Source organism: Taeniopygia guttata, chromosome 15 (assembly GCF_048771995.1).
Source record: "Taeniopygia guttata chromosome 15, bTaeGut7.mat, whole genome shotgun sequence".
NCBI classification, from domain to species: domain Eukaryota; kingdom Metazoa; phylum Chordata; class Aves; order Passeriformes; family Estrildidae; genus Taeniopygia; species Taeniopygia guttata.
In genome coordinates this window covers 12,398,371-12,426,069 of record NC_133040.1, presented here as the reverse complement: position 1 = coordinate 12,426,069, position 27,699 = coordinate 12,398,371, and the positions used below count along the sequence as shown (strand labels likewise).

Sequence of the window (27,699 nt, the reverse complement as noted above, 5' to 3'; positions counted from 1 at the left end):
GGAGCTGCAGCGTTTGCTCTGAGGAGGAAGATGTGGCTTCCCTTGTTTTTCTGCTCCTCCCAGTGGCAGAAAGGGAAGGACAGGTCTGTCTGCTGGCAGCACAGCACAGACTTTTCTTCCCTTCTGTCTGGCCATTCCCACAGTCCCTTTTAGCCAAAAGCCTGGAAGGGCTCATCGTGGTGCTCCACATGCCCAGGATGAATCAGGAAAAAGCTCTTATATGATCAAGAATTAATATTCCATTGCCTTGAAAAGCCTGTGACTACATGTAAGCATCTGGGATCCTTCAAAAGAAAGGGCACTGAGCTGTAAGATATTTCTGTGTGGTCATTATGGTGTGCCATCATTTCTCTTAGGAAACACATTTTGAAGCTGATATTCCAACATGGGTAAAGAGCCAAAAGATTTATTTGGTGGGTTGTTTGTTTTGTTTTGTTTTGTTTCATTGTGGTTTTTTTGGTCTTTTTTTTTTTTCACCCAAATATTCAAATCTTAAAGTAAACAAAAATAGATTTCCTGCACAACGTAACACTGACAAGATAAAGGCATCACATAAAATCTTTGCCTCTCTACAACTGCTATTAATCCTGGTGGATCCTTGCAGCTCTGCAGAGCTAATTAGCAACATATCCCAGACTGAGATAAATATCCCAGACTGGCTAAATTTTGAGCTCAGTGATTCCTATACATCAAAAGTTTACCTCTACAGGCAGGGTGGTGAATTTTAATATCTTTACTTAAGCTGAAAAATGCTTCACTCCAATCAGTCCAAAGTTTGTCACTCATGGGCTTTTCCCTCACTGCTCTCAAACCTCTGTATTCCCCAAGAAAAGAGAAATAACAGAATATGGGATGGCAAAAGACCAGGTATAAGCTATTATTTGTTTTATAGTAATAGGTTGTTAGAGTCCTTCTTTCAAGGTTGGCATTTTCTTTAATGAATCACCTTTCTCCACAGTTATTTTTAATGTACTGTGCCATGTTTCTCATAGAGCCTCACTCTCTTTTGCTTAAATGCCCAGTTGGCATTTAATTTACTGAAACGAAAGGATTATCACCATATCTTACACTTAGATTGGGATGATTAAATGCCTACCACCATACTATTTTTAAGCAGCAGCTCATTTAGCCTCAGTGAATTGTCACATGTACAATCCAACTTCATTGTGTGTTGTCACTGGAGAAGTAAAATATTGTCACTTCTAGGGTAGTTTAGGACACTCTAAATTGACTCAGAGATTTCCTCATGCACCAGCAAGGACAAAGCAGGATTGGAGGTCACCCACTGGATCATCTGGGCCATTTGCTGCCGTGCTGCATTTGTGGGCTGTGTTTGAGCTCTGGTGCTGTGCTGTTCTGCAGGGGCAGGGAATGTTCCAGAGCCTCGCTGCCAAGGCTGTTGGACTGAAGTGGCCTCAGCTCTGTTGCCAAAATATAACAAAACTCCCCCCAAAATGGCTTTCCAGTGTAAAACTGCTTGTGAATCCCAAACACTGAAGAAAAAGGTTGACATTTCAAACTGCAAGTGAATTCGTTCTCTTTGAGCTGCAGAAAGTGCACCTCTCACAAGATAAATCTCCAACAAATGCCAGCCCCAGCTATCTCTCACCTCAGGCAAAACCAGAGGCTATTAGAGAACCTGTCTGCATGCTGTTGGTACCACATAAAAACAAACATTGCCTTGGATTTTGTTCAGGGAGCTCCATAAACACTTGGCCCTGATGCTCATGATAACTACAAGCCTGCAGTTAAACATGGGTGGGTGTTTTCCTCTCAATTCCTTTCCAGCTGCTCCTGCCCTCTACCAAATCCTGTCCAGATTTCTACCACCAAAAGCCTGATCCAAAAAAACAAGAATTCAGGGAAGCTTTCCCATCAGCTTGGCTGGAAGGTTGGATTGGGACCTTTGAAAGAAGGTCCAAACACACAGAGTGTGGATAAATGAGCCACTTAGTCCTGGCAATTCATGTCCAGCCTCCTAAAACCACAACACTCCTTTTCCAAACCTCGGGATGGACTCTCTGCTGTTTCTCTGGGTTTCCTGTCCCTTGCCATTGTCACTTTTAGGAGGAAAAAAGGCTACAGAGCAAACAGAAGGGGTCATTTAGACAGCTGTCCCCCCAGCCTGGCCCAGGTGACCTTGGCACACAAAATCACACAGCACTGCTGTTCTCTGAGCTCTCCCATCACATTCCTGCACAGCATTCCCTGCTCCACACCAGCCTCCAGCTCCGTTATCCAAACATCCTTTGCCTTGCTGGTCTTGGTAAGTCAGATTATTTCATCAGTGCAGACATTTCACTTTTCCTGTCAGCTTCTGATTTGTTTCAGTAAGTGAAAGAAAGCCAAGGAGTTACATAAGGAAGGACTTGTCTTCAGAAGTTTTGCAGACAGCAATCCCTCATCTTGATGATTTTTAACAGGTAGTTGGTTTCTTCTTTTTCTTTCCTCCCTCCTCCTATCAGTTTCTCTTTTTATCAAAGTACAATTAAGCACGCTGACTGGCTTGCAAAGGTTTTATAAGAGAAACCCCACTTCTCTTGCCTTTTTGGTTGATCTTTTCAAGCTTGTCCTTAAACAGTGCTTTTAAATGTTGTTGCTATTATGGAAAAAAAAAGAGAGAAAGGAAAAAAGGCCTTGATAGGTTGCAGACATGGTCCTTGGAGGCTTATTCCTTACCTCAATCTCTTCAGAACTCAGCCCAACAATTCCTTTACAGCCAAGCTCCTTCCCCAAGGAACTGCAATATGCACAACATCCCTACTTTCTCCCTCTTTGTTCCAATTTCTATTTTCTACTTAAGCCCTGTGGACAGAAGCATCTCAGCAGCAGGAGGCAAGGCAGCAGAAGTTCACACACCCTGCTGCATTTGGGAAAAAGCAGCATTCCCATGGCTGATGTGCACCACAACAGCAACAGGCCAGGGCATAAAATTCTCACTTCTACAACAAAAATTGAGTGTTCTCCATCTGAGCCATTTAAAAAAAAAATCCTTAATATGAAGCTTCCCCCTGGAGTCTGGCAGAATACCTCCTTGCCTTTTACACCCTCCTTGTCTTTGCCAAGTGCCCAAATCCATTACCTTGACAACACAGTGCATCACTGTAATAGCATGAGTCAGCCTCCCAGTTTTTGAGACCATAACAAAAGCAGATTCCATCGATTGGCGTGGGGCTCCCTGCTCCAAACTATAATTTCAAAAGGATACTTGCTTTAAATCCTGTCGCTCTGTGCTTTGAGTCTTGCCAAACTTGTCCATAGACCAAAACCAGTGGCTTGTTTTATGGTCTCATTTTAATGGGTTTGTCTGTATTCCAAAGCCCAGCAAACAAAACAGATCAAACCTCTCCATTTCGGGTTCTCCCTCACAGCTTCTTCCTCATCTTCACGTACCCAATCTCCCCAGGCTGAGCTCACTGTCTGCTCCACCTCCCAGAGGTTCCAAGTGATGGTCACAATGTTCTGCTCCAGCCTAAAATCCAAGCATGCAGATGGTTCACTCAAAACCTTGGGCATCTGCAGAGCTGAACCAAAGGCTTGGAGCAGTGGAGGAAGGAACGAGGGGCATAAACCAACAGGACTGTACAGCAGGTTTTCTGCCAGAGAAAACCTGGGCTGGGACAGCTCTTATTTCATGCAAGTGTCACCTTTTCAACCTGACTGAACTCCAGAGAGCTCTCGGCCTGATGTCCACATTGCTGACCACACTGCAGAGGGGCAGGGCTCCATTTGAAGAAAAACCTAAATAAAGGCAGGCAAAACAGAGAGAACAGCTTCTCTCTGGCTCCATGAGCATCAGCTGAGGCTCTGTAATGAGCTCCCCAAAAGTCTGTCCCCAAAACAAGCTCCAGCAGGTATTGATCCAGGGACAGGGCTGTCTGCTGGCCAGCACACCTGTGGCTGGCAAGCCAAGAAAGCAAAGAGATTTAAATGATGTCAGAAATGACTGTCACCACCAGCACAGAGCTGTACATCTCCTTTGAAAGCAGCCAGGAGAAAAGGGCTCAGATTTCTTGGTTTGCTTTCCTATCCTTGTCAGCATCCCCTTTTTCAGCAGCTCTGCTTACGGACCCATGTCAGAACTCAAAATGTCCCTCAGACACTTCTGGATGTTCCGGGCCCAGGTCAGAAGCATTTGAGACCCTGGCAGGCAGCTGGAAACAGCTGTGATTTTGGGTTTGAGCCATGGAATGATTTACCAACCTTGCAGGAAGAACAAGAAGTCACAAAAGTTTAGATATTAGAGTAGAAGTAGTCACAAAATAGAGGGAAGAATTTTTGAGTGCTGTACAGGGGGGTTTTGGTTTTGTACATGGGGGTCAGAAGTTTAAGATGGAGGGATCTGGGCCTGTCCTGTCCTCCCTCTTTCTTCTTCCTTCCCTCCATGTTCTTGGTGATGTTGGCACTCACAGATTGGTTTAGAGTAGAAAAGCACCATTTAATATAGGTAATGGGCATTGGGGAAAAACTGTACCCATGTAACACGTAATGTACCATATAAAAGATAGAAAAGCACCATTTAATATAGGTAATAGGCATTGGGGACAAACTGTACCCATGTAACACGTAATGTACCATATAAAAGACAGCACAGCCCTGGGCAGAGGGGGAGAGAAGAAGCAGTCGGGAGTCAGAGAGGATGTCAGGGTGTGTGTGTGCCTCTGCCTGAGCTGTGAGCAAACCACAGCAGCTCCAGGAGAAAATCTTTTAGATAACTTGCAATAAACTGCCTTGAGACCGGACAACAGAGACTGCTGAGCCTTTCTTTGGAAGCTCAGGTGGGAGGAGAGACTTTTCCACCACACGGAGCCGCCCCTGACCCAGGGTGGTCTTCGGCACCTTGTGAGAGAAGCATATTCCCATTTTATGACTAGAAACTGAGGCAGAGAGTCTAAGTGCCTTGGCCAGAGTCACAGAGGGAGCATCTGGTTTAGCAGAGAGCTGAAGCCCATCTCCACAGCACCAGGCGAGCAGCCAAACTCCTGGAACAGCTTCTGTCAGGAACAATTCCCATATGGAAACATGCCACGAACACAAGGACAGCCTAATTACAATTAAAAAGGAATCTTCCCGCACGAAATAGGGTAGCGGTGCACAATGTATATTTAACCCCTTCCAGCACCGAGCAGGAAGGCTCTCCCCATACACAAGGGCTTTGGAGAGCCCCTGCTGCCAGTGCCTCAGCAGCGAGGGCACAGCCACAGCCAGGCTGGGTTTGCTGCTCAGGGTGGTCCCACACCTGCAGGCAGCCCTGCTGGTCCCTTTGCTTGGGGCCACCCACCAGCCCTGCCAGAGAACTCTGTCCCACTCGCTCAGAGCCTCCTCTTGCCATTTCCCCGCAAATACACTCGCTCAGTGCAGTTAAATCCCCTCTGTGCCTTCCTTCGGAAGGGAGGATTTCAAAATTTGATTTGTTTTACTCACTAAGTACTCTCTGGTATTCCCAGCAGATCCTTTAGCTGACAAGGTTTGTACTTGTTGCCACTTTGTTGTGTTTTATGAATGGGGCCCCAGCAAAGCCCCAGCCACGTTTAGCTGAGCGCACATCAGTGTCTGAGCAGCACACACCAGGCAGTCCCTGCAGCAGAGCACTGAGGCAGGGAGGAGGTTAACTCCCCCCAGCAGGGCGTGTGACACAAATGCTGAGGATCCCTGCAGTTTAGAGCACGGCTGATAAAACATTTGTGCACATCAGGGAGATGCTGACCCACTTCATCCCACGGTGAAGGTGCAACAGCCCACAAGGAAGGTGCTGCCCCAACAATGCATAAAAATCCATCCCAGAGCATGATCCCACCTTGCAGGCAACTGGAGATGGCCAACAGCAAAGGAACACCAAAAAAAGAAACTGGAGATGTTGAAGACCACCCTGGGTCAGGGGTGGCTCCGTGTGGTGGAAAAGTCTCTCCTCCACCCTGTGCTGCCAAAGAAAGGCTCAGCAGTCTCTGTTGTCCAGTCTCAAGGCAGTTTATTGCAAGTTATCTAAAAGATTTTCTTCTGGGGCTGCTGTGGTTTGCTCACAGCTCAGGCAGAGGCACACACACACCCTGACATCCTCTCTGACTCCCGACTGCTTCTTCTCTCCCCCTCTGCCCAGGGCTGCTGCTGTCTTTTATATGGTACATTACGTGTTACATGGGTACAGTTTTTCCCCAATGCCTATTGCCTATATTAAATGGTGCTTTTCTATCTTTTATATGGTACATTACGTGTTACATGGGTACAGTTTTTCCCCAATGCCCATTACCTATATTAAATGGTGCTTTTCTACTCTAAACCAATCTGTGAGTGCCAACATCACCAAGAACATGGAGGTAAGGAAGGAGAAAGAGGGAGGACAGGGCAGGCCCAAATCCCTCCATCTTAAACCTCTGACCCCCATGTACAAAACCAAAACCCCCTGTACAGCACTCAGAAATTCTTCCCTCTACTTTGTGACTACTTCTACTCCAATATCTAAACTTTTGTGCCTTCTTGTTCTTCCTGCAAGGTTGGTAAATCATTCCATGTCTCAAACCCAAAATCACAGCTGTTTCCAGCTGCCTGCCAGGGTCTCAAATGCTTCTGACCTGGGCCTGGAACCTCCAAAAATGTCTGAGGGACATTTTGAGCTCCAACAGGAGATTGAGCCAGTGTTCACCCAGCACATCAGCCCATCTCCCACAGCACGCACGGGATAAAAGCCCCGTGTCAGGAATTACAAGGCAGCTTTGACAATCTCTATCCTCACACTTCCCTGGCAGAATCTTTCACCCCACAACGCTGCATTCGAGGCTGACCACAGAGCCAGCAGTGGGGATTCCTTGCCCAAAGTCCTTAACAAAGTTTGCTGCCTTTGGAAGTGTATTTTGTAAATTCTGTTCCGCCGTGCTCGCTGCTGAGCGTGCATTCAAAGGGCCAGGCAGGGTGTCTGACAGACTCCAGAAATGCAAGATTTCTGACCTCACAATCCTCCAGGTGCCTTCTATTTCAGCCACAAATCCAGACAAAGCCACCCCTGCTGCTGCCTTGCACTGAGAAAATGTAACTGGACAAGAGCGTTGCAGGTTACTCGGGTTCCCAGTGAAATTAGCAGGAGTTTTTTCACTCACCCCCTTAGGAACAAAACCTCTCTGAATAATTCCTGCCTCCCACCAGTCTGCTGCTCAAAAATCTTTCTGGCTGGGATTCATCAAAGCAAGCCATAACATTTTAGGGAATTTAATTTAGGCTTAGGGTCAAGTGTATAGCACCTTAAACCCCCGAGAATTTTACTTTATTTTCAACAAAATTAATTTTTCAAAGCATGTAATAAGGTGAAAGTAAGACCTTTCCAAGTGTCTCTTTCTTTAAAATTTGTCTTGCATCATCTTCATTAGCATCTGTCACATTACACCCCGAGACAGAGTTTACTGTGAGTGGCAGAACGTGGCAAGTCAGGACATGCAGGTGTGTGACAAACAAAATCAGTGCAATCATGAGGCTCAGAAAATTGCTTTTAATATTATGTTTATAGATGTAATTCTGCAAAATTACCTGGGCAGGATATAGAAGGATTTTGCTTTACACAACTGCCTATAAATCCTAAAGTTGCAGGTATAGAGGTGGGACTTCACTCACATTTTACTGCAAGGATGTAATGCAGAAAGTAAAGATGTGTCAAGCAGCAAAGTGACATTTCAGATACTGGTAAATAAAATGGCATTCAATTCTTTCCAGTCAGTGGTGGGAAAAGGTTTTAAATACAAGTAAAGAGTTGAGTTGGGGACTGGGAACAGAACCTCCCAGCCCATCCCACAGACAGTCTAGGACCTACAGCAAATACGTTCAAAACATGGCATTTGTAACTAAAAATAAAATGCCACTTCATTTGGTGGCTGTGCAATAGTGATTTTATACAGTGCCATTAAAAGTAAAATTCAAACAGGAGGAACTGCTGAGTGCTGCTAAACTGCAGAATTTTTAAGTTCTTTTGAGGCAAGAACATGTCAATCTTTTATATGTCTGCAAAATGCCACGACCATCTACAGCAGTCTATAAATCATAAAGGGAATGATACAAGCAAACAGGAATTATGGGATCTTATCTCTCTGGCAGATTTTGCCCTATGGATAAAGTAGCTTACAAAGCAATAATGGAATATTATCAGCAAAATAAAGTTTTAGTGGCTTTTTATTTTTAGCAGCATTTTCCTAGTACCATGTCAATAGAAGCAAAGCTTCATCTGGGACCAAAAAGTTCTGATTTGCATATGTTATCATGCAAAATGAGATTTTATTCTGCCCTTGCCTTCAGAAACACTGAGCCATGCATAAGATCAGATCACAAAATTCAAACAATTTATTGTACTGGAAGTCTCTTCTGTTGGTCTTGGCCAAGTTCCCAGTTCAAGTGATTAGTGAAAGCACAGAAATATTAATTAGCTGGGCAGGCTCTTCAGAACCTGCCCCGTTTGTGTTCATGGGGTATTAGCAGGTAGACTAACCATGCTCATATTAGAATTACTGTCTGCTCCATCATTAATCACCAAGACAGGAGATTCAATGAGCACTTTCAGCAGACAGATAATTTATGCCTGGAGTTAAAGCCCTCCCTGCCACGGTGTGGTCCTTCTGCAAGGGCCCCAAGAGCATCAGCAGCACACAAACATCACAAATCACACCCTGCACACTCAGGAGCCCACCCAAGGGTTCCTACAGCTCTAACTGTGCTTTCTTTGCTCTCATCTTTCGAGTCTCATGAAATTTTCAAGACTTTTTGCCAGTCAAAACAAGCAGAATCTTACTTTTTACATTCAAATGCAAGAGCAATCCTTCTTCAAAATCACTTGACTCCAGAAGTCTGGGATTTCAAATGTAAATATTTGAAAAGAAATGATAAAAAATGGGATTTGTCAATATGTATCATCATCACTGCTTAATAAAACCCCTCTGTACATGAGTACCAGCACTGTCCTGTTGTTTTATGGTAAATAGGTGGAACCAAGGCTGGAATACCAACCAAATAAAGCTTTAATTAGCAGGAAACCAAACTAAATTAGCTATGAACAGTAATGGTCTTTCATGCCATCAGATAACAAGTTGCTTCCTGGTTTTTGTCAAACATCAGCTGCTGGTATGAATTCAGAATTCTCCCAAAATCAAATGGTCCCATAATCTTTGAGAAAGCCTTGCAGCATGAAAACTCCAAAAGGAAAAGTTTCCACTTGCAAAAAGCACTCAGGAAACAACAGCAGAATTGGCTGCATTATAGAAAATATCCCAAAAGCAATTAAAAGGCTCCTCCTGGACTGGGCCCTAACCCTGCCACATCCCAACTGCAACACACACTTCATATTCCAGAAGGCAGCTCCCACATAATGGTTCAGCAACCTACACTGCTGCCAGGAATAGAAAAGTACATCAGACTTAAGCAATTAAGATTTTCTGTGCTACAGAAGCCGGAGAAGAACCATACAAAGAAAATAGCAGCACAGAAAATGAACAGGATGAATTACAGGCATCAGCGGTAACACATAAAAGAATAGCTGCTTTCTTTCATTCAATAATGTATTTGGAGGAATAAAGCTTGTGCTGACAATGAAAAATGTAACAAGTGGGACAAATAATCTTGCAGTTGGCGTTCATTTTGTCAGAGAGAATCCAAAATTCAGCTTAAGATTCACATTTTGTAGAAAATTTCTACCTAGGTCAAAGATTATCCTACAATTTAGGGCCAGAATAGACTTTGAAATTGAATTTTATTTAGAGTGGGAGGACAGATTGGGTTAAGAAAGGCCAGTCTTGCCAAAAACATTTTAGTTTTGTATTTAAGCATGAGTTATGAGCAGGGGGGAAGAAAAATAGTAAAATATCAATGGGGGCTTTTGTGTGTTACTATGCTTTGTTAAAAAAAATCCTTATCTACAGTATAAAAGGTACTAGAATCTAATCAACTGCTCCCAGCAGGAAGCCAGGAGTAGCACTTACAGAGTGCAGCAGACTGACATATAATCATGGCTGAAGCAGAATTACAGCTCACAGAACCTCAGCACTCCTGTTGATCTCTGCTGGAGCTCCGGGGTGGAGGAAGGGGTGGAGGGAAGAAGTCCAGCAGACATCCCCTCATCAAAAAAGGGAAACTAAAGCATTAAAAGGTGCCAGCCCCAGAGATTCACCAATTCATTGAATCACAAGAGGCAAAACCATAAATTGTCCCACTGCAGGTGATCAACTTCTTGTTCCATTCAATTCCTGCTCCCACCCATCCAGTTCTCCAGCTCTTTACACTATTTATTGATATATATATATATATAGTAAAAAGATTAGAGAGTTTGTTCTGTAAAACACCAAGAAAGAAGCCCTGCAGTGGTTTTCATCACTCATGCAAAGAATAAAGCTACAAATGCCTGCACAGCTCCAAATCAACAGGCATCTGCTGGTATTTTCAGCTTCTGAGAAAACATTTGAGACTTTTTTCCCCCTCCAGTCTTTTCAGAACATGTCTACGTTCATCTGGCTTGGGGTTGCCATATATGTAAAACATGAGTAATTGAAAAAGTTGAGCTAATTGTGGAGCAGCAAGCAGCTCCTCAAAGGGAGCTCAGATCTTCAGACACAGCCCCTGGAAATGCTTCTTTGGGATGGAGAGCACAGGGAAGGAGGGCTTGGACTTCTCTGTCCCTGTGTCCTTGTAGTGCATGGGAAGATAAAAGTTCCAGGGGTGCAGGGGGGAGCAGAGCTCTGGTTTCTGCCCGAATCAGAGGCTGGGCTGGGACAGCTCTTATTTCATGCAAGTGTCACCTTTTCAACCTGACTGAACCCCAGGGAGCTCTCGGCCTGATGTCCACATTGCTGACCACACTGCAGAGGGGAGGGCTCCATTTGAAGGAAAACCCAAATAAAGGCAGACAAAACAGAGAGAAGAGCTTCTCTCTGGCTCCGTGAGCATCAGCTGAGGTCTGTAATGAGCTCCCCAAAAGTCTGTCCCCAAAACAAGCACGAATCCACTGGGACTGGGGACAGTGTCCTGCACGTGAGGCCACACCAGCACAGGTACCAGAGGTGGCTTTTTTGGAGCCCTGTGGTATTGAGTAATAAACAGCTCATAACAATAATAATAGGATGAAAATTAGTAATCAAATTAAAATATTCGGTATGAAAGAAGTCATTTTCTCCTACCAGGCATTGTTAAGCAGCAGTTGCAAGGTGTTGTTGACTGAATAAATAACAGTTTTCATTATTAAGGCATGCATAGTTAGTATGTTCCATACTCATCATTGCCATTTTTATTAAAAAAAAAAAATCTACTTTTCCTTTATGGCAAGGCTTGGGAATGACAGATGATCCATCAGCTTATCTGATGATTTTTAATGACAGCATTTTGCATTCATTATTCACTACTTAAATGACTCTTTTTAAAAGAGGAATAACTTATTTCTTGCTCTTGTTACTAGAGAAATTAACTGGTACACCATTAAGGAGTGCTTGTCTAACAAAAAGATACACCAGCCACAGACTTAGAAAACCAGCATGGACATAAATTGTCCAAGAGGGAGAGTGAAAACAGGAGCCCATACATCCAAAAACCCCCACGCTGACAAAAGCATCAGCCAATTTTCATTTTTCATTTTACAAGAGTTGATAACTTTTCAAGTTAACCATAAAAACATAAACATAAAAACTTTGTAACTTTTTAAGTTGTAAACACAGGTGAGGCATATTAATGGCAAAATGAGTGAAAAAAATCTAACTGAAGGAAAAATAATTTATGCAAAGTTAATGCTGGGCTGGTTTATAATGTATTTGGCACAGATGATTCAAATAAATCAATGTAACAAACTTAATATTTGCCTGTCTAGCAACAGCACCTCCTAACAATAAAATGAGTTGAAGTTTTGGCTAAATGCCTAATAAATGAGTTGTTAGCTTTTGTACTTTAATGCACTGGCTATTAAGTCAGCAAGTCAGCACATCACCAATGGAATCCAAATGTGTGCAGTAGGCTTTGCTACAAGCCAAACTCATAAACTGGTAAAAGAGGGAAGTAAACACACCACAAACACCAGCTCCCCGATTTCACATTCATTCAGTAATCTTTTCCAGTCTATTATATCAAAGAACAATCCAATTATGATACTCAAATCCCTGTGCACAGTGCCAAAAATAAATTCCTTAGCAACACTTGAACTATCCCCAGCAATGTTCCTGCGCTACAGAAAATTCCAGTTTCTGATGTCCACGGTGTATCAGGTGTGACACACTATCATCTGTCATTATGCAGAGCGTGGCTCACCATCCAGACTTGGATTTTCTGCAGATTGGTGTCTCTAATTGCAGGCTCTGAGCACCTCCTTTATTACACCTGCCACACACAGGAACCAGCCAGGTACTTCAGAGCAAGTGGGGGCTTAAGTGGCACCCTACTAAAGGGGCTCTCCTGAGTCTGGAACAGGTTTGCAAGCTGGGACTTCATAAAAAATCACAATATTTTCAGAACAATCAGGTCATGCTTCTGTGGCACAAGGGTTTGGGTCACGTCTCCTCCCTCTCTCTGGGATTTCCATAAGGATCCATGAAGATTTTCCATCAGTGAGGGGATCGGAAGTATCTCAAGGTGCTGCACAGATGCCTAAACTTGTGCAGACCCCACATTTATAAGAATATTTGTACTAAGAATTGTGTTTCCTGGGTATTCACCCCAGCAAACACCAAGGAAAAGGCTACTTCAACCCATCAAGGGAAAAATGTGATTATGGAAATTATGGGGGAAAACCCCCAAAATCCAACACTCCATTTTGTTCCTGGAGCCAGATCTGTTCAGCAGCCATGGTTACCTGGCCTTTATCACTCACACCATCAACTAGGACGGCTGCAAAGTGCCCACAGAACTCCGAAAAGCTCTAGAAAATCCCCACAATTGGACAGATTTTCACCATGGAGCTCCTGAGGCAGCCCAGGTGCCACCATCCCCATGGCCACTGAAACCCCTGCACAGGAAGAGCAGGCAGGAGGCAGCAGAGACCTGGAGAAGCCCGTGGATTGGGAATGTGCCCTCATTCCCTTTGGCACCCAGTGTGGAGAAGGATGCAAGCTCCAGTGGCTGAATAACGATTGCAGCTCCTCTGCATGCACTGGAAATTGGCTCCCAGCCTCCTGCCACGTTCTTGCACTCCTAATTATACAGACCACCCTACCCTGAAATTAAACTTTCCCAACTGTTACATCAATATTAAGCTTGACATGGAGGAATGATATACCCAAAACCGAGGTAATTAGGTCAAATTAAAAAACAAGATTAATTTCAGAATGATTTGGTTCGCTTTTGTGTTGCTCAGGATAGGGTTTGGATCAGGTTCTATGGACTACACTCATGAAGAGTTTATTTAAGCCATTCCTTTGCATGTTCACCTCTGCACCAAGGAGTAGACCAAAGGATCTGGAGTTACAATGTTTGGGTTTTGTTGCTTTTTATTTTCCTCGTATTTTTCTAATTCACTGTAGTCCCAAATGCTGCGAAAATAAATGTTCTGCATTTTTCTCTGGATTTGCACAAAGCTTTCTACTGGTTTGGCAAGTCCAGAGATCTTCATCAAGCATTAATTTTCTAAGTAATTTTCATGCCTCTGTTTGTATTGAGTTCTTCCAACAGAATGTTCCTTATTCTCCAAAATTTCCAGACAACAGAACATTGACTTTGCTGGGCCTCCTGCACTGCACACCAGGCTGCTCCAGATACCAAAGGTGCATTTGTTTAAAAAGATTCTTTTGGGTCATAATATGGGATGGAGTAAGATGGAACAAGAAGAGTGGCTAAGCCATCACCTTCCTGAGCTGGTGAAACGGGGCCAGGAGAAATTATCTGCTCTAGCTCTGACCCAGCTCTGCTGGAAATTCTACCAGAGCAGCACTGAGCCCAGCTGAGACACAGGCAGGAGCAGCATTCCAACAGAGCTGGCTGGCCAGGAAGGAATCCATGTGGCTTCCAGGGTATTAAGACTCCCTACAGGAGATGGGGACAATTCCATTGTTCTTTTGAATGAAAAAAATAAAAAATGAAAAAATCAAATAGGAAAAAAGACCCTCCAGAAATGATATTTGATCCTCACACCGCAGTTTTCTACAATAAGATGTCGCTCCTACTGCTGGTAATTTGTCTATTATTTTTATGTCCTCTCTAAGCTACTGTGAGGAGTCAGTGCTTTCATCTAATAGGAACATTGCCAGGCTGGCCTGGGTTCTTTCACACAAAATATAAAGAATAAAGGTTGGTTAAAATCCTTCTAACTCAGGTTTTCTTTGTGACTCAGTAGAGTTGCTTGTGTTTGAAAATGTGTGTGGATGCCTCTCACTGGAACACTCCTCACACAAAGAACAGAGTCCATCATTCACAGCAGAGGTCACAGCCTCAACATTGTGCAGTAAAGATAAAATCCTCTCAGTCAATGGCTCAGGAGACAGAGCTGCCTTGGGGGTGGCCAAAGGCCAGGGAAAGAACTCCTGCAGGACCCAAAGGCCACGAGCATCCCACAGCCACTGCACCTTTCTTTGTCCATCACACCTCTGACCTGAGGAAAGCGCCTGAGAAGAGGAAGGAAACACCCAAGTAAACAGCACCACAGCATTTGTGGCTTCTTTCCACACCTTAAGCACCCCTAATTTTTAATTCAAAACTTTCCTCTCCAAACCAGCTGAAGTCCAGCTTCATGGAAATAAGGCTTTAATGGTGGGAAGAGCTCCTGAGGAACTCCAATGTCCTCACCTACATCAGTGTGGCAGGGAGTGACAGCAGTGGTTTTCCCTTTCCATCTCCCTGGTTTTCCCTCCCCATCTCCCTGGCTTTTCCCTTTCCATCTCCCTGTTTTTTCCCCTTTCCATCTCCTTGGCTTTTTCCCTCCCCATCTCCCTGGTTTTCCCTCCCCATCTCCCTGGTTTTTCCCTTCCCATCTCCCTGGCTTTTTCCTTCCCATCTCCCTGGCTTTTCCCTTTCCATCTCCCAGGATTTTCCCTCGGCTCTTCTCTCTCCTGCCTGCTTTCCACACCTCCCCGTGTTTCCTTTCCCTGCTCCTTGTACTCATTCCCTTCATTGCACTGTGTGAACTCCATGGCATCCAGCCCGCTGCCTTTGTGTGCCCCAAAACAATCTGGAGCAAGGCTGGCTGCACCAGTCCCTGCTCTTTGTGCACAGCAACACATGCAATTGATCTTCTGTCAGACAGCTGCTGCTGCTGGTGGCACTTTACACACTCGCTGTCCTGGGGCCAATGGGTTCCTGTGGCAATAAACACATCAGAAGTGTTTGAGAGCGCGGCCCCAGCGTGGGGGACAGCGCTCTGCTGTGTGCACAGTGCCTGCAGCCCGTCTTTCTGCCTTTATTTATCTCCCAGGAGCACCAAACTCCTCCGTGCAGCAGCAGCCTGCCCTGTGCTGAGCTGACCCGGGTACCAGCACAGCTCAGCTCCAGGAGGCCAAGTCACTGCAGTAAATCAGCTCAGAAAACCTCTTTTCTGAGAGGCTTTTCAAGACATCCCCAAAGCTTTGAAAACAAAACCAAATAATGTATCTTCATAGCTGAGCATCCATGCCAGCAATACATATTTACTTTCAATAAATATATGCACAAGTCTTAACTGGCAGCAAGTTTTACATCTTTCTTTTGGCTGATATTCCTGGTTCAAAGGGTATTCACAAGCACAGGAAAAGCAGTGAATTATTTTAAAACAGGAGGATGTATTTGCATGCCTGTAAGTACATAAAATAACTGCTTTTCTTGTTTTAAACATACATGACAATTACCATTTTATATAATAAGTTAATAATTTGAATTCTGTAGACACCTCCTAAAATAGTAAAGAAACTGAATGATCATAAGAAAATCTTCATTTTTCATTCAAGTTTAAAGACAGAGGATGTCAAATGTTAGAGCTGAGCTGGACTGCATCAATTTAAAAAAATACATAAATTTTCAGGCAACAGAATAAATACTTCTGAGGACACCTGAAAAAAAGCCTTCTGAAGATTTCACTCTTTCTACTTCTGCATGCTGAGTGCCCCTCATGCAAGTTTAATTTATGCAGTGATGGATATCCTGAGAGACAGAAGCTGTATTAAAGACATGAAGATAAAATAATCCCTAGGTGAGAAGAACCAGTTTGGTCTCAATAACACTCTACTCAGCACTGCAGGTAAAATCAAATTGATTAACGTTGCTAGTTTAGCATAAATATAACCTTCCTGATTAAAATACTAGTTTGCCAAGGAGCAGACTCTCTTACCTGGTAATAATCCAATCCAATTTAATGGCTGTTCCTGAGGAGGGAAAATGATCTCTCAGTATAATATTCTCTTTCAGAACTGTTGCAGCTCTCTGGCCCAAGCTTTTGTGCTGGTGCCACCCCCTTTGTCCTGAGGAGGGTCACATCAAGTGTTTGTTCTTCAGCTTTCCAGCAAGGAGAACACCGAGCACCGTGAAATATGTTCTCTTCTGGAGCCTTTCAAATGAGACCATGGAAACTCAGCTCCTGCTCAGCACTAATTTGAAATAACCTAATCCTAAAAAATGCTAAATCACTCTGGCAAAGCTCCTGCAGTCCTGCTCCTCAGGATATCAGCCCTGAGCTATGGGGTCCCACAGCTTGCCAAGATGGTCCAGGCTGTCAGGGCATTTCTTTCAAGCCCTCTTGCCCTGGTCTCACTGCAGGCTAATTTGTGGCATGTTCCTGAAATGCTTCCAGAGAACTCCCAGGAGGAAAGGACACAAGAACAGCAAGGCTCCATCCATCTTTGGCAAATGCAGTGGAAAAAACCATGGACCAAGCATGGTCCCTACAAAGTGGGATCTGTTTGCAGCAAACCATCAAGGGCTCGTGGCTGGTAGGCTCCCAAATTTTGGCTGTGTATTTCAAAAGCATTTCTTGCACTAATTCAGCACTGGGTGAGATCCCAGCCCTTCAGCAGCTCAGCTGTGGTGCACAGAGGGCTGAAAACACCCTGATTTTCAGCAAAGCCCCCCAGCCTTGATTTCCTTGCAAGCCATGTCTGCACTCAAAGCAGAAATCCACACGGGTCCGTCCCCATGGGATGGAAGTGCTGGGTCCCAGCTGCAGGCACAGAGCAGAACTATTTGTGTCTGAAGAATAAACTGTGGGGTTTTTTTGAACCAAAACACTGTGGCTTCAACTATCCCCACCAAAATGAGATTCTCAGAGTTCTGCCCCAAGGAGAGAGCTCGAGGGAGAAGAGATGCAGATGGCAACAACCAATCTCCTCACTCAAGGAGTTACAAAAACCTCCCTTGAGATAGCAAAAGTAAGGGCAAAGCAAGGCTCCACACAGATGAGAAAAGATGTGGGCAAATATACTGGTGTGTGTATATTAAAAATAAATCTCTTCTTTTTATGCTCTTTGTTCAACTGCATTATCAAAAAAGAGGTTTTAAATACAAGCTTGTGGGACTACTAAAGAGGTGAATTTATGAATGTATTCCTAACAAAACACACTCTTGAAGGCTTTAATCTATGAATTGTGACAACCTTGGACAAAATGGATTTTTAATAGAATATAATGTAAACTGCCTGAAACACTGTGATAAGGAATTTTTTTTTTAACTAATGCACAAAAAAGGCAACGATGCACTCTGCATGAAAGGAGGAAAGGTCTTAATTTAAAGCATTTTAATGGACACTCAATTTGCGTAGGGAAATGTGAGAAACAGAGATGCAAAACTCCCGATAGCAGTTCACACTGCAGAGGGGAGAGGCAGAAAGATTAGAAAAGTAAGCAAATTTGCAAATGCTCCAGCTGATAAGAGGGGCTGAAAGGAATGCAGGCAGGATTAGATGTCACAGCCCAGAGCCACTGCTCTCCTCGCAGGCTCTGTCTGTCAGGGGCTCTTATCAGAGCTGAGCACTGGGTAAGGCACAGCCCAAGTGCAGAGCAGCCCTGGCTGGGGTGGAGGGCACAGGTCTCAGGGTGGCTGTGACTCCTGGGGGTTCCTCAGTGTCCCCAGAGCTGTGCCAGGGGCTGCTGGGGCTTTCCACCCTGCTCAAACCTGTGCCATTCACATCCTCTCCCTCTCAGCATTTCTTGGAGAAGCACAGGGAGAAGAAGAGAAAACAATCTTTACTCTGCTCCTTTGTTTGCCCATGTGGAATGTGGCTGGGGACTGTTCACCTGCAGGGATGGCTGGGTTGGATTCTGGTGAAGTTGTTTGGGGTCAGTGACCAAAGGGACCCAGCTGTGGCTCGGGCTCTCAGCAGAGTCACGAGTTTATTAATTAGTTCAATAGGTAAGTAAGGAATAAGTATGTAGAATAGAACAGTATCTCTTTAAATAGTATATTAATACAATATAGTTTTAATAGTTTTACACTTTAAAACTATAGTCTTATAGTTTTAAAAAAGTAAGTGTTCAGCATTCCAAACCCTTCTGATCTGGAGCCAGAGATGATAATTTCCCTGTTTCGGGTTTGTCTTCGTTCTGATATCAAACCCACCATGAACTTGGCCAAAGCTCACCCAGAAATCAGCTAAGCTCAGCCCAGAGGCTCAGTCCTGCTCACCCACTGCTGCTCTACCCAGCTGGGAGAGTCAGCAGAAGTGAAATTAATTCTGAGAGAAAAAAGCATCTCCCCTGAGGTGGGTACCACTGTGTTCACTGGCAGCTTCTGCTCTGCCACAACAGAGGCTGATCCTGCACCCTCGCTCAGACACAAACTGCCTTCAGAGACGCTCCTTGGATTGCTAAAATGGAACACATGAACCAGGTCTAGTGATAATTCTGTCACATTGACCTTAACAGAAGCAAGTTCAGGTCTCCCATCATTTAAATGAAACAGCAGAACTTCTACATAAATACTTGACATTCTACAAAAGAAACAGGAGGGCCATCATTAGGACCAAAAAGACAAATTAAAGGAAAGATCAAAGTTAAATATTTACTCTAAGCACTACAATATTTGCAAATCTGGAAGTGATCTTTCAGCAGTTTCTATTTGCATACTTTAATTAATCCAAAAATATTAAACTAATCTCACAAAGGAAAGGGTCAAAGTATTAATTAACTTGAGATGCATTGCTTTTGTGCAATTTAACAGTTCAACACAAAGCAAAATTCAGTTTTAATAAAAAGTAAGTTACTGTGACAGGTATAATTTCATGGATTAGTGAAACCACATACAAGGCAATAAGTTTCAGTGTTCAGGCTATTTTTTTTTTCCCATCCAACTTTAAAAATAGCCCCTTCATTTTGATTTCAGTACCATCAGATGACCTCAATCTTCCTTTACCCTCAGTATTTCACTTTCACACTGATGGTTTTCCACCTTGCTCCAAAGGGAACAGAGGTCATGGTTGTTAGAAGGAGAGAACCTGATGGAGTTCAGAGGGAACAGACCCTGCCCAGCCACCTGTTGCTTTTTGGGACTACCTAAAAACAGAGGGCAGACAAAATTGAGGGAATAAAAAGCAGTTGTATTTATTGAAGGGCCTTCAAGTACATTTAGGCCAGACAAAACCTCCAAGGGCTACACCCAAAATGGACCATGGGTCACGAGTTTTCACACTTTTATAAGTTTGGTCCATTTGCATATTGGAGGTTAATCTTCCAATTACAGCTTCAGCTAATGAAGTAATTTACACCAAGTTTACTCCCCACAAAATTCCCTTTTGTTTTCATTTCTTGGGAGCTGAGGCAGTGAGGTGTCCTTGATTGCCAGGCCTGCAGAGGAATTGTTGTGTCTGCCCAGCATGGGGAAGCAGCAGCTCACATTGTGTGTGGAGTTTAGTTACACACTAAAGAACTGCAGGATTACCAATATATGAAAATATAAAAGCTGAAATCCTAAGGCATCACAGCCACATGAGCCACTGGAGCTGAGCCCTCCCTGCTGGAGCCACCCTGTCCCCTCCCAGCTCCAGGACAGGCACAGAGGTCCCCACTGGCCTCAGCAGCAGCTCTGGGGAGCTGGGACACCTTGCCAAAGACAGCAGCTTGGAGACAAAGTGCCAAATGCAGTGGCCAGAGCATTGTCAGCCCGTGAAACCTCAGAAAATATTGATGGAAGATGGCTGGAACTTCCTGCATCCCCCCAGAATTACAACTTACAAATGTGCTTAGGGAAAAAAGGGGTCTTCCCCCACCTCCCCTTCTTCTTCTGTTTTCTTTCCTTTTGTTTTCCTCTCCTTTCCTTTAGCCCTTTCTTTCCTATCCTTTTTTTTTTTTTCTTTAACTGGGGCACAAGTGCATGGAACAGCAAATGAAGGGAAAGGTTTGCCTGGAATTCATGCCTCGAGGTTGTGTAGCCCCTCTGCAGAGACTTTGATCCAGCTGGTGGGAGCATTCCCATCACAAATGTACGGAGCATTCCAAGAGTTCAGAGACACTCCGAGTGTTTTGCAGCATTAGTAAATAACAGTGAATAGCTGTTACTTCCACAGCTTTCAAATAAAGAAGGCTGCATCGTCCCATATTGCTTTTGATTGTTCTCCATATTTCTCTGGTTTAATTCTTTTTTTTTTGTTGTTGTTGGCTCTTTGGCAACACAAGTTCTGCTGCCCTGAAGGGTCATGAAAAGCAGATGTGAGCAAGGAACTGGGGGGCTGCCTCCAGCTGAATTCAATCATCCACTCCCAAAAGCTCGGAAGTGAACCAGAGGGAATAAAGCTCTGAGCAGATCACCCAGAGCTTTGGCAGGGAGGCAGAGGAGGAGTATTGCAGCAGTTAAGGAGGGGTGTGTGTGTCTCTGGCAGCGTTTGGGATGGGTTGGGCTCACCTGTCCTCGGCGCCGGGGTCGTTGTGCACACAGGTGAGGGTGGCCGTGCTCCTGGCGCTGTCCGTCTCCTCCTGCACTCCCCACTGGTCAGCATCACTGACCCTGATGTCCGAGATCCTCACTCCTGGGGCCGTCCTGATCCTGGTGGGGAACAGCAAGGATTGCCTTAGCCACACATCCACACATGGACCCAGACAGGGGAACGAGGGGGCTGAAAGGAAACGCTCCCTCTCCCATCAGTAATCAGTGACACAAGTCACTCTGCCTTAAAAACATGAAACAGACCCAATCATTTAAAGGGGTGAGCTATGAGTTTCATTATGTGCAAAGCCAGTCAACTTCAGCCTGAGCAATGTGGAGAGATGAAGAATGGTTTCTGCTCCTGTGGCACCAGTCCGATACAAATGAAACAGATGTCATGAAGTTTGGGTTGATTTTATTTGCTTTGTCTGTCCTGCAGTTTAAGATGGGGAATAAGAGCAATGTGATATAAAATACATCCTCCTGCCTGCAAACCTTTGGGAGTGAGGTTCTTCTAATATTAGGGACGTCTGCATGGAAGAAAATGAGTTTCATTGCTCAAAGACCATAATGCAGGAAGGAGAGAAGAGGTGTAAGTTATCCTAGACTGAGAGAGGAAAATAATTATGTCATTGCAGCAGGAGCTATCAAACTGGGCACATCAGACTGCTGCTGCTGAAAATAATATGATGCTGACATGGAAAACTTTGATTTCCTGAGAATGGCTGGAGTTTGAGAGCAGTGTGGTAGCTGGTAAATGTCACCGTTTTTTGGCTCAGAAGAAATAAAACTTGCCAAAAATAAAAAGTCCATGCTCCAGCGAGGCTCAGCGTTAGGAACAGATTGCCAAGGAATGGGAAACAAACTGCTGTTATTAGCAGGAACTTCATTTGTGCAGCTTGACTCCTGAAACAAGCCTGGGATTACAACAGGAGTGCTGCAAATATGCCTGGAGAACAATTAGGCAGAGAGAAACTGCTGCGGCGCCACGCTCACCACTACTGTGACTTAATTAATTAAAAGCAAAGCCAAGAGGGACCTTTCAGTTATATGGTGGAATGGAACAGCACTGCTGGGACCCGGAGTGTTATTTAACAGTAAATTGTGATGGGTTTGCCCCGTGCCTCATGGCCAGTTGGTGCTCATGTTACACCATTAAAAACTTCCTTGGAGCTCTGGCTGGCTTCATGTGCTTGGATCAAAGTGAGTTCACGGCTCCATGGGTGGTGTTTTCCTCTGAGAAGGAATGAATTCATCCTGCTTTTGTGATATCCTTATTTTTGCCTCTAAGCCTTTACTGACTTGATGGGTCACATCCATGCCTGGCATAACCAATCTGATGAAAAATACTCTCTGCAACAGGATTTCACCTGATATGTTTGTAATTGTCTCCTTCCTGCTTTCCCACAGACATTCATATCTCCAAACAGCATTCCTCAAAGCTGATGTGCCCCTTTCCTGTCACCTCCTCTTCTTTTATCAGAGGGACATTCACTTATTCTGTAGTAATTACACTGGACCAAATAATTCCTGCAAGATACCTGCATGGCTTCATTTCAGACTGATTTGTCATTCACATGAGATAGAGAATTAGGCCCTCAGCAACGAATTCAATATTTTCTTTCATTAGTCAACAACTTTTGAAAAAAAATCATTAGGGCCTGGCAAAAAAAACCCCAAAACCCAAAAAAACCCAAACAAATCAAAGTACCAGTTTTTAAATTCTCTCTTCCCCAGCCAATTTTCTTTCTTTTTTTTTTTTTTTTAAGAAATCCATATCACCATTCTCTCAAGTTCCCATGCTTTTCTTGACAATGTGTCTGAAATCTTCTAACCTGACTTTTCACCTAGGTCAAATCCTAGTTAATGAAAGGTTAATTGAAGGGCAGGAGATGCTGGGGGGACAGGCACACCAGGACAGTTGGGACTTACTCACAATTTCAGGATTCATCAGCATTTTCCCATCTGCCAGAAGCTCGTTATGTCCTCCTACACAGCTTTGCACTGCAGAGAGCTTCTCTCTGCAGCAGCTACTTTTGTCTGTCCTGAACCAAAGCTGGGAGGAAGAGGATGAGGAGCTACAAGGATGAGGAGCTACAATGAGGATGAGGAGCTACAATGAGGATGAAGAGCTACAACGAGGATGAAGAGCTACAGTGAGGATGAGGAGCTACAACAAGGATGAAGAGCTACACCAAGGATGAAGAGCTACAACAAGGATTAGGAACTACAACAAGAATGAAGAGCTACAACAAGGATGAGGAGTTACACCAAGGATGAAGAGCTACAACAAGGATGAAGTGCTACAATGAGGATGAGGAGCTACAACAAGGATGAAGAGCTACAATGAGGATGAGGAGCTACAACAAGGATGAAGAGCTACAATGAGGATGAGGAGCTACAATGAGGATGAAGAGCTACAACAAGGATGAAGAGCTACAATGAGGATGAGGAGCTACAATGAGGATGAAGAGCTACACCAAGGATGAAGAGCTACAACAAGGATGAAGTGCTACAATGAGGATGAGGAGCTACACCAAGGATGAAGAGCTACAGGACAGAGTTCCTGCACACCTGGGCAGGATTCAGGACCCCTGTGCAGCTCCTCCTGAAGCTGCTCCCCTTTGCCTCCATCAGTGGTCCTCCCACAGAGCACAAGGATGCAGGAGCTCCAACATCCGCCTCTTTCTGCACATCCAGCTGTCCCAGCCTGTTTCGTGGACCCTGCACCCCAAAACACCAACCTCCCTCCCAGCCCAGCCCCTCAGCTGTGTGTCCCTCAGCCAGGGAGCTCTGCTCTTCACCCTCCTGTGTCTGAGATGCTTTTTGCCATCAGGTGAGACTCTCCTGCTGGCCCAAGGCTGCCTTCCCATCAGGGTGACCCTTCAGAGGAGCCCTGTGGTTTTTGGCCGTGCTGCCCTGCAAGTGAGCAGCGCTCGCTGCTCCCCAGCCACGTTTTCCAAAAGTGTCTCAGAACGCTGCATTTTAGGAAAAATTCCAGTCTAATCCCTTGCATTGCATCTGCTCTGGTGGGCTGAGACAAGATGTCATTTTGCATTTTTGGATATCAGTAGAGCCAGGAAGGTTGAAAGAAGGAAGAAACTACGTTCAGCTTCTCACTTAGGAAAAGTCAAGAAATTCAAATGAAACCAGCCTACATATGGGAGTTTGAGCCTACTGTTCCTCAGATAAGTGATTCACATCTTTAAATCTTCCCCCAAAACTCCACAGGCACAAAAATTATTGTAAGTGTTGGGGACTGAGGCTTCAGAAAAGAGTAAGAAATTCCTAGCAGAGCTGCCATGAGCTGGAGAAAGGATGGTGAATGGCACGTGTGTGGGCCCTACTCCGTGCCAGGCTTCAATTAGAAGCTTGGGTGGATCATTTTGTTTTCTTATACCTCCCTTCCCCACATATAAAATACTGAGTTGCTCTGCCAACTCAAAGGGAACTGTAAGGATAAATGGAATTGCCTGAAAAAAATCTGATGTCCTTTAAATTTGCCAGCTGACAAGAATTCTGCCATCTCTGTGCATGAAAGTGTGGAAAGGAGCTGCTGAAGTATTTCATAGAACCGTCACCCAATAAGCAACTGCTACCACTAAGATGGCTCAATTACTTTTTTTATAAAGATAATTTTTGAAATGAGAGGGGCAAAAAAGGAAAAAAGGAACAAAACATGACAGCCAATTGGAAATTTGGCCTCTCCTGCAGCTCCAGAGGCACACGAGGAGCTGCTTGCAGTGTAGAATTTGGAACACATTTGGCAGCCCTGGCAGGACTTTCCCCTGAACAATGTGTCCCCCATTTCCTGCGGAATATAAAGAGATAACCGTGATGGGTTGGATGGAGCAGCATTCCCAGCCTGCCAACCTGGAACCAGAAACTCTTTTAAAATGCAATCCCAGCCTGAAATGGATTTGACCCCGTGAATTGAGCCATTCTAAACCTCCTCTCTCAGTTCTCCCAACACAAGGAAAGAAGGGGAAAGTCATGTCCAGGGCTGGGAGGAAACTTAGGAGCTGCAGGAGGGATTTAAGCAGCAAGGGAAATTCCACAGCCTCCCAGAAAATTAAGTGCAAAATCTGAAAGGTAAATCCTTGCTTGTCACACAGCCCCAGCCCCAAGCCTGGCAGCAGCAACTGAGAGGTAAAGTCTTGGCAAAAGGAACTTTAAAATAGAAACAGAAGGAAAAGATATTTAGGAAATAAAGCAGAGATGTGCTCACAGCAGATGGGAAATGCTCAAAATTATGAGAAAAACGACTTTTTCAGAGCTATTTTAGAAATCCTCTTATCCCCTCCCAACTCCATTAGGGGGGAAAGCATGGTCTGAGCTAAATTCACTCTCAATGACGTACTAATAATAACAGTTATGATAAATTTCATTTGTAGTTTCCAGCCATTTCTATAGTCAGCCCTTCCACACACATTTTTAGCCCAATTAAAAATAAAGCCATTATCCTTTCCCTACAGGAAATCCAAGCTGTAACCAGTTTAGTCAACTTGCCCAAAATTATACTCTGCAGAGCCAGAAGGAGAGTTGATCCATCCCAATTCCCAGCTGGACAGCCCTCCCCATCTTTAAGACCAGAGCAGAGCAGAGCTCAGTAATTCCAAGCCCTCACAGAGCATTTAGCATATTTGAAGAATTGCATGAACAGCAAGCAATTAGTTGTGAGCCAGGTCCCCGGGGAGTTTCTAGCTAAAATACTTGTGTTTTAGGCTACATTAAACCAAGCATTAGAAATTAAAATCATCACTGAGCTCGGATAGAACATCTGGGGACGTCTGGGTGTGGGTGAGAGGGGCAGTGCTTCTATAAGGGAAGGAACACAAGGATTCCTGTAGAGGTGGAGGAAGGAGAGGGAGCTGCTGGGAGAGAGAAGCAGGTCTGTGATTCACAGCTCCCACATCCATGGGTTTAGGAGGGAGGCACAGACAGTCAGGAGTTCATCCCTGCAGGGTGTGAAAGCAAAACCTCCTGGGAAATTAAGGCAGAGCAGAGGGAGCTCCCCCAGGGAGAGGCACCATCCCTCTCTTCTCTCTTCCTGAGCCTCCTGGACAAAATTCCTCATGGGTAAGCCAGAAAGATGAGGAAATGAGGTGATGTAAAGTCACCCAGAAAATAAACAGCAGAACCAGGAGTTAGACCCAGAGCTGCCAAGGAATATTTTGGTACCTTCACCCTCCTCCCGGGCAGCTCTCCTGCTGCAGAGCCACTGATAACAGCCAGCCATGAAAGCCCATGAAAAATGCCCTTTCTGCTGCTGTGGGCTTGGGGAGTGAGAATCAGGAACCCTGCACTGCCTCACCTCTCACAGAATTCACAACAGCTCAGGGGAATCAGGTCTTAAATCTTCACAAGCTAAGCAAGTGTTTATTTTCCAAAATATTTTCCCAAGAACTTTAGTTTTTTGTTCTTTTATCTTTTAAAAGACCTGTCACAGATTTATGTTCAAATTACTTCCCCATCAAATTCTCCTTAAAATAGCAGCACTGGGCCAGCTGTGTTTGCTTCTGCAATTCCATATTAATGTCACTATAAGCAAAGTTATTTTTCCAAGTATTTAAAATACACTTCAAAATACATAAAGATCCTGCAAAGACCCAAGTCCTCTCCAAAGAGGTCAAAAGAGCAGAAACACAAAGAATATTCTGCTTTATAGCAAAGTAAAACAAGCAGCCTACACAGCCCCATGGAGAGGTGTAACTAGATGGTGAGCAGATGGCAATTTGGAAACAGCAACTGCCAGGCACCAAACTGAAGCAAACCCCAGGTAAAAGGGCTTGATGAAGGCAAAAAAAGCAGGCAAAAAGCTCCACGTGGCCTTGGGAGAATGCCAGGGCCAGTAGGTGTTGCCAGTGAAACAATGGTGGGACAAAAGCCCCAGAGTGCCCTTGGGGTTAAAGGCAGAGAGAGGTGCAGCAACTTCCAAAGTCACCTGGGGTTTACTCCAGATTTGACGTCTGAATTTCATCCATGCTAAAAACTGCTCCAGTGTCGGAATCTGTGCTATTGGTGATCCTGAGATTGTAGAAAGTCTCTGTCTGTCAGCCCCGCTGCCAAAGCAGAAGCCATAATTGGTCTGTGCTGGTTTCAGGGTTGTTTATTCTGTTTATCTCTAACATGTTCTGCTGCCCTGCCGCAGCTCTGTCCTGCAGGGCAGCGTGTGGGGCTCTGCCCTCAGTGGGATGGTACAAACATTAAATACCACAAACTACCTGTGCTGGATTTACAATAACGTGCCAATATCTGTCACCTACGTTGGACAGTGTGTCCCCAGCCTGAACCAACAGAAAAATGCCAACACCACAGTGAAACATGGAGGGCATGAAGAAGGAGAAAAAGGACAAGACACACCCAATTTCCTCCATCTTGTCCCCTTTGGACCCCTCATCTAGAATCCTAAAATTTTACTTTTGCACCTGTGCCACACATAATTATTACTGATATCAAACACTCAGAGCTGGTAATTCATCCTGTAAGATTGAAAACTCTTTTCCATGGACAGAGATCACAGCCAGTGTCTCTGGGGGCTCTGTCCAGGGGGGTTCCTGACCCCTGCCAGGGCAGCCAGAGGGAAGCCCTGGGTTCCCACACCAGTGATTGACCCCTCAGTGCATAATTGGCTCAAAAAGCAGAGCTGGGTGTGCCGTGCCCTGCCTGCCTGGCCCCATTTGCCCCAGAACGCCTCCCCAGCGCAGGGTCAGAGCTCTCCTGTGCTGCCCACCTTCACACCCAGCTGGAAATGTGCCTTTCCCTCCCTCTGCCATGCCTCACTTCCTCCCTGCACCAGTTATTTTTAAAGAACCTTTTGTAGCTGCTGTACTTAACCCTGCCAAGCGTTTGGGGCTGCAGCGATTCCTGTCAACACAGAAAATCTCCATCTGAACACGCCCAAGGGGGAACGGCAACGCCAAAGCTCGGGTAGGACACACAGATAAAACA

At 44.7% G+C, this 27,699-nt stretch overlaps 1 protein-coding gene across 2 annotated transcripts in view; it reads right to left on the bottom strand.

Moving 5' to 3' along the window:
• TMEM132B (transmembrane protein 132B) overlaps window positions 1–27,699 on the bottom strand; it is a 220,584-nt gene that overhangs the window by 100,179 nt on the left and 92,706 nt on the right. For both annotated transcript variants that reach the window (XM_072936167.1, XM_030285360.4), the window contains exon 3: window positions 20,728–20,868. In XM_072936167.1, the coding sequence (XP_072792268.1) occupies window positions 20,728–20,868 (141 nt within the window). The remainder of the gene's footprint in view (window positions 1–20,727; window positions 20,869–27,699) is intronic.